This window comes from Sander vitreus, chromosome 3 (assembly GCF_031162955.1).
Source record: "Sander vitreus isolate 19-12246 chromosome 3, sanVit1, whole genome shotgun sequence".
Taxonomy (NCBI): domain Eukaryota; kingdom Metazoa; phylum Chordata; class Actinopteri; order Perciformes; family Percidae; genus Sander; species Sander vitreus.
Window position 1 is genome coordinate 4114200 of NC_135857.1, and position 7125 is coordinate 4121324.

At 43.1% G+C, this 7125-nt stretch overlaps 1 protein-coding gene across 1 annotated transcript; it reads right to left on the reverse strand.

Annotated features, from left to right (window-relative positions):
- Positions 1–3029: 3029 nt before the first annotated feature.
- Positions 3030–6923, reverse strand: lpar6a (lysophosphatidic acid receptor 6a). Its single transcript, XM_078245768.1, has one exon. It carries the CDS (start codon positions 6041–6043, stop codon positions 4946–4948), a length of 1098 nt encoding a protein of 365 aa, XP_078101894.1. The 5' UTR covers positions 6044–6923; the 3' UTR covers positions 3030–4945.
- Positions 6924–7125: the final 202 nt, after the last annotated feature.

The window sequence follows — 7125 nt, forward strand, 5'->3', positions numbered from 1 at the left end:
AATGAGTGCTACAGTGCATGTCAGTGCAGTGTTTCCTTATGTATTAGAGTGTGTACAGGAATTTCCAGGTGGATTCAAAGAATGGATTGAGTCAGAACTTCCTACAAAGTCCCATTTCATGCTGGGACTTGTGGCTGCCCTGATCAATACGGAACTGCAGATAAACGTTGGTCTTATTTCAACTTTAAAAAACGAAACAATCCCGCAGTGACTTTTATGGGTTTGAGCCTCAGAGCAGTCTTGTGAATCATCTTCTGTCAGATGAATATCTTGGCTCCTATACTAATGTCTTAATGCCCCGACCGCCATTTTCATGCACAAACAGGCACTGCATTTCTGCCTAAAGGTAAAGACTCATCCGGTCGATGAAGAGAAAAACAATGACGGGTATTATGCTCACGCCCTTTGTCAAAAGTGTTCCCTGGCTGCATTGCTGAAAAAACATATATGAAACCAGTGTGAGCTTTCCTGTTCTTAACACTTGCTGAGCACTTGCATGCTGCATGCATGCTTTTGTGAACCCAACAGCACCCAGACGAAGGGCGAAAATTCTGTTTATGTTTTCTGTTTCATTCCTAAGATGTTATGCAACCAAGAGCTGATAACTCCTCCAGGGATTGATAAAGCCTGTTTATGGCCTGAGTCAACAGGGAGTAAAGGAGGATTACATATGACTGGTTGGTGCTGTTATTTAGCCTACCTCCCTGCTTGCACGCACTGAGCCCATTCCACCGCTGGTTATTAGTTCAGTGCTGCCTCTGATTTTAGAATGAGTGAGGCTGTGTGCTAGCACAACAACCTTTTTTGTTTTTTTTGTCAAACCACATCCTGACAAATGGTTATTTTAATGCGATGTTCTGTCTCCCGCATTGTGTGTTTTTATTGCCTTCTTCTTACCAGTCTGGAAAGTTGTCTTGCAAGCAAATAATTCCCCCCTCCCCTGGAGGGTGACAAAAAAGTTTTATAGAGCGATAATAATAGCTGGTTACCCACAAAAACCAAGGTGGGACCGTAAATACCATAGATGTGGAATGTGATTCTGGTTTAATTGTGGGAAAACGTCACATATATCTAAATGGGCACTGGCCATATCAGGGTAATAACAGCCTTTCCTTCCTGAATTTATCCTGTGAGCCATGCTGGGAAAAATGGTTAATTATACTTTGCAGAGACCCCCTTCCCCCCTAGATCCATTCAGTGGGACATGCGCTTCCCTCGTCATGTGATCCGGAGCTGTGGAGTAAATCTGAGGACAAGGACCTCACCCCGATCACAACCCCTACCCAGCTCAACCCCGTCTTGTGAAAAAACGGTTCCTGTTAGTGAGGTCCCTGTTAATGCCCGAGCAGATATTACTCCTGACACGAGTTCTCAACCCAGCAGAGGATCTCCAGTCAGTTTGGGCTGACAAAAACTTCAAAGCAGCCATTAGGAGGTTCAATGGAGAAAACATGCTGGGTTTACCACAGGGGAATAAGAACCTAAAGCTATACGTCGAAGGCTACATCCAGACTTGTTTTTGTCTCCACTAAGACGAGTAGAGCGGAGAATGGCACTGACTGTGATGGCCCTGCAGAAGACATTTTCCTCAGCCAAAACACTGTTTGGGTTTTGTGTGACTTTGGAGGATTCCAACACTTACTTGAAAATTGCTTATTTATATGATGGATCCCAACAGGCTGATCTATACGAAGTGCAATTTATATTTAAAATGCTATCTTCGCATCACTGCCACTAAATTCCCCGGATCCTCGGTCCATCTTGTACTGTAAAGGAACACTTTGATGCACACTCCCATCTGAAATCATCAGAGCAATGCAGGACAGAGTGTTTGTGATGACAGGCAGTGTGGTGTCTGTGTTTTCTCACTCTGCAGCCTGCTGGGAAGAAGAGGTCAGGCTGATTAGATAACTGTTGTGTATACAGAGGAGCCTGCTGGGCTCACGTGAGGGCTCCGATCCCTGACACAGAGAGCTTATACAACCGGAAGACTTTAGTGCATACACAACTTCATGTCCGTAACGTTAAGCAAAAAGCTCATTGTAAAATTGGAGCAATTTAAGAAACGTGTAGAAGTTGCATCAGTCATCCGTTGTTTATGAGGAAGGTGCTGCTGGTTTCAACTTCTGAGAAAATGTGGAAATACTCACTCTCACTATAATAGTAAGAACTGTATGAACTTTTGTTTATTTAGCTTGGATAATCAATTCATTTACATATCGTGACTGCATTTGAACTGTGATTTCCTCTGTTTGTCTCTCTCCGTCTGTCTCTGCCCTGACCTTTGACCCAGATGACAACAGCCATTAACACCTGTTGGTTAGATAACGCTTGCATGTGCTGAATACACACCGCCCCACTTATTCACGCAGTTAAACAATGATGCCTTGTTAAAACAAATCGTCAAGATGTCTGAGGAGTTCTACTTCATAATGCTCAGTAAGCGAGTCTACTAAGTCCCAGCTTCCTTACACGAGGATGCCTCATCAAAATGGTCTCCTGTGCAGATGAGTTGAACTGCCTCGGAGTAAAATTGTACTTGTAAGCTTTGGCTTTCCAAAAAATGGATCACTGAGTCCAGGAAAGTTATTTTATCTGCTTTTATATATTTAACTGTTTTAACTGCTCTTCAATGTTTAATTTCTTATACTGCACTGTAACTTTTTTTTAATTTTTTATTTTATCTGTTTTTAATTTTTTGATCTGTTTTCATGTAAATCTGTTTTTAATTGTTTAATCTGTTTTATGTAAAGCACTTTGAATTGCTCTGTTGCTGAAATGTGCTCTACAAATAAAGCTGCCTTGCCTTGTTTGTGTTCATAACACCCCGAGTAGGGCTGCACGATATGACCTAAAATCAAAACCACGATTAATTGCACATTTTACATCGATAACGATAAATGAACGATCATTTTTGTGTTTGTACTGTACAAAGGCTCAAATATTGAAGATGAGATATTTTTTTCAAATTCAAAAGTGCGTATTTTTGTGATTTTAAAATAATTGAAGGAAACACACAAAGCGGGAACTATTATGCTATTTATTAATTTATTACACATTGCTTGAGATGAAAATGTCTTGTAAAAAAAGTCACATTTTAGTTTTATAAAAAAAATTATCGCAATTATCGTCATGGGAAAAATACGTCGATAACAGCTTCAGAAATCCGATGTCGATACTTTTTCCATTAATCAGCCAGCCCTAATCCCGAGTCTTTAACCCTGTCCTCGGGTGGCTCACATGGCTTCAGAGCCAGAGTTATAGGTGGGTTATGGATAAAGTGCAGCTGACTGACCTACAGGCTATGTCAATAAAGTCAGAGCACCATGTTGCTCTCTGTTATTCACCCTCACGCTGTGTTGACTCCTCGCTGATGCCATATCACTGGAAATTAGCCCTCAGCAGAACAAATATTTCATCCATTTGTTTATCAAACTGCAAACAGGACTTGCTTATGAATATCGTTTTTTCATTTAAATTTGACTTTGATGGGCGCCTGGATTGCTCAGTTGGTAGAGCGGGCGCCCATATATAGAGGTTTACTCCTCGACGCAGCGGGCCTGGGTTCGACTCCGACCTGCGGCCCTTTGCTGCATGTCATTCCTCCCTTTCTCTCCCATTTCATGTCTTCTGCGGTCCTATCAAAATAAAGGCTGAAAATAAGGCTTTGAGCAAATTTTTTTTTTTAATTATGTTATAATTGTAATTCTCTGTTGATCAAAGGCATCCTGATGTATTGCGTAGCTGTACTGACTAAACTATGATGGTGCAGGGGAGCAGCCTTGTCAGTGGTGAGTTTAAAAACACCATGTCCTTGTGGAGAAGGAAAACAAAATGTTACAGGACGATAAAATGGAATTCCTATCTAGGTTAAGTTATAGATAAAAGAAACTACACCGCGCCCACTCCTTTCTAGTACCATACATACATACAGTCCAACTATGCTGTTTTTAACCCCGTGGTTCTTACGCTATCATGTCTGAATGTGTGAATGACTGTTTTTGTCAGTTGCCATTAATAAAGACTTCCTTGTCTTCAACACTGGTTGTTACACAATAAGCTGGCACTCCCCAGTGGGGAGTGGGGGGTGTAAGACATACTCTTGACATATTAGACGGTCTACTTTTACTTCTTTACCGCCTCATTTGCATGCAGGATAAAAATATTAGAGAAGAGATTTAACAGTAAAATGAAGTGAAGTCAAACCTGTTGTTTGTCCTTTTGAGTTTTAGTCCAATATGCTATGTTCATGTTCAACATTTAAAATCATTTACATTCCAGCGTCAAAAGAGAGCGTTTTCTTCATTTAAATGACAAAAAGGTTTCATTTGTTTTAAACAGTATATTACTTTTATTCATTTACTGTAAGCATGAGTGCAGTGGAATTCTGTGTCAGTGCATTTAATAGTCAATAAAGACATTGAGTGGACAATGAAATGGTGCCAGAACAAAAAGCCACTTCTGTGACCTATTTGTAATTTACAATAAAAAAAAAGAAGCCCTGTACAATCTATAGCTTGATATAACTTTATGTTAATTTAATAGATACCATTCTAAAGTGAGCACCTCAACTTACCACGGAAATGTTCAAATATACTGGCACACATTCAACATCACAACTGTCCTGCTGTTCAGTAATCACATTGCCCTCCAGGTTACTTTCAGAGTAATCGTGCCTAACACAATTACAAAATATTCCACAGGAAAGGGAAATTATTTAGTAGTTATAAGAAATCCACGGATGTGAACAAAGGGTCAATGTAGCAGTAATACTGCGGAGCAGAGGCTGTCAATGACAAGTCCAAACATTTGTCCTGAGATAAAGACAGAGAAGACCTCATTGGCAGGTGCTTCAATCCAAAAAAGCCGTTGTCTGAAAGAGGTTTGTTTTTCTATGGAGGGATGGATTTTAATACCTTTCATGCTGACTGTAGCTACCCCAGCATCACACTGAAGACTCATTGTGAAAGACTTTCGCCTTGAGAGTCCTCAGGCTGCACTGCAGGTTGGAGCTGGTTTCTGACTGCAGGGCCTCTGAGAACTTGGCGTCATAGGTACGGCTGACATGAGACTTCCTCTTGAAGGAGTTCTGGATGGTCTCCGAAGTGAAATAGTAAACAATGGGATCAAAGCAGCAGTTGGACACAGCAATGCAGAGGGCTATTGGGTAGATCGTCCGGACCACCGACTCCACAGAGCAGCCTGTTAACGTTTTAGTGCGGACCAGAGCGTAGAAAACCAAGTTTACATTGTAGGGGATGAAGCAAAAACAAAAAATAAAGAGGTGCACAACTATCATGCGCAGGATCTTTGTTTTGTTCAGCTTCCCGCCACGGCTGACGGTTTGGGGGCGACGCAGGGTGTGCAGCACCATGATGGAGCAACAGACGTTGAGCAGAAGCGGGATGATGAAGCCCACTGTCTCTATGAAGATCACCACCTTGGACAGGTGCGCTTTCCACTGATTGGAGGAGAAGTTCTCAAAGCAGAAAGTGGTGTTGTTGCTGTTCTGCTGTGAGGTGGTATTCAACAGGAAGCCTGTGGGGAGACTCCCAGACAGTACCAACACCCAGACAGCAACACACACGATCTCAGCGTTGCGCTTGGTCCTGAGCGATCTCGAGCGAAAAGGGTACACAATGGCTAGGAAGCGATCCACGCTGATGCAGGTGAGAAACAGCATGCTGCCGTACATGTTGGTGTAGAAGAGCGACACGGAGACCTTGCAGAGCATGCTTCCGAAAGGCCAGTTCTGGTTGATGAAGTAGAAGACCCTCAGGGGCAGTGTGCAGACAAACAGCAGGTCAGACACCACCAGGTTCATCATGTAGGTTGTGGTCTCATTCCTCAGCTTCAAAGAGCAGGTAAATATGTACATGGCCACGACATTGGTGATCAGTCCCACCACAAACACAATGCTGAAGATGGTGCTGTACAACGGGTATTTGAAACCATCGTTCTTGTCGCAGATAGAGCTGTTTGTCGACTGATTTCCCACCGATAGCTGGGTGAAACTGTCAGTCAGGATGGTATCGTTGTACATTCTGAGAGACAAAGAGTGGAGAGCTGATGGGTGTTTGTTATGTTATAGCTATATAACAAAAAGGGCTTCCCTGCACAATGAATTCACCACGAGTGCAGAGTAAAGCACAGAACAGTCCTAATTCAGGATACATTGAAAGACACTCTGTCATCTGACAATTCAGGCCATGGGTACAAAGGTTTCTTTCCAACACATCTATGGTCAACATGATCCCTTCTCTTTCTCGATGTAGTTATCTTGGGGGGGGGGGGGGGGGGGGTTACCTCATATTGAAAAGACCCCTTCCAAAGGACATGAGACATTCAGGCCGGAGCGTCCTCCCCTCCCCCTGCCCTGTCTCTCCACCAGGCTGCACCCCACAAGTTGCAGGCTTAGGTTTTACTTAATCAGTCACACAAATGTGTCTCCTTTTCACTCCACAAGTCCTCAATTACCACACGCTGCTGAGTCCACAGCAGAAATGATGGCGTATCCACATTTAGGTCTGTTAGAGAGATGTCCCCATGGCAAAAATCTCAAAAAGCAGTCCTTTGTTTTTGTCCTCTTCAGTTCCAAAGCAGCAAAGCTGTCATAATGACGCAAGGTCCTCGCCACAAACCACCAGGCGTGTTTACAGCAGCACTGGAGCGCTCCGTCTGTGTGTCACAATGTGAGTGTCTCACAGACAGTTTGTCCTCAGGGTCTGTTTCCTGTCCCCCCCCCCCCTCTCTCTCTCTCTCTCTCTCTCTCTCTCTCTCTCTCTCTCTCTTCCTTACTGACTGAGTCACTCAAGTGTCTACTTCTCTCTCCCTTTTCTCTCTTCCTCTGACAGCTTCACAAGCTCTTTTCCCTGCACGCATCTCACTCAGTCAGAGCTCTACTTCTCCTTTGTGCCACCGGTATCACAGGCAGTTTTTGTACTTTAGAAGGGAGAGCAGCTGTGGTAACCCCTCCTACTGCCTCCCATCTAACTCCTCCTACTCCTTTGTCTGCTCTATCAACCAAAGCAGCTCTGCATTGTGAGGGAATTCATCAAAAGGTTTACAACACATGCTCAGAATTAGCTGGAATACTGTAAGTGTAAACACATATTGATGCATGGA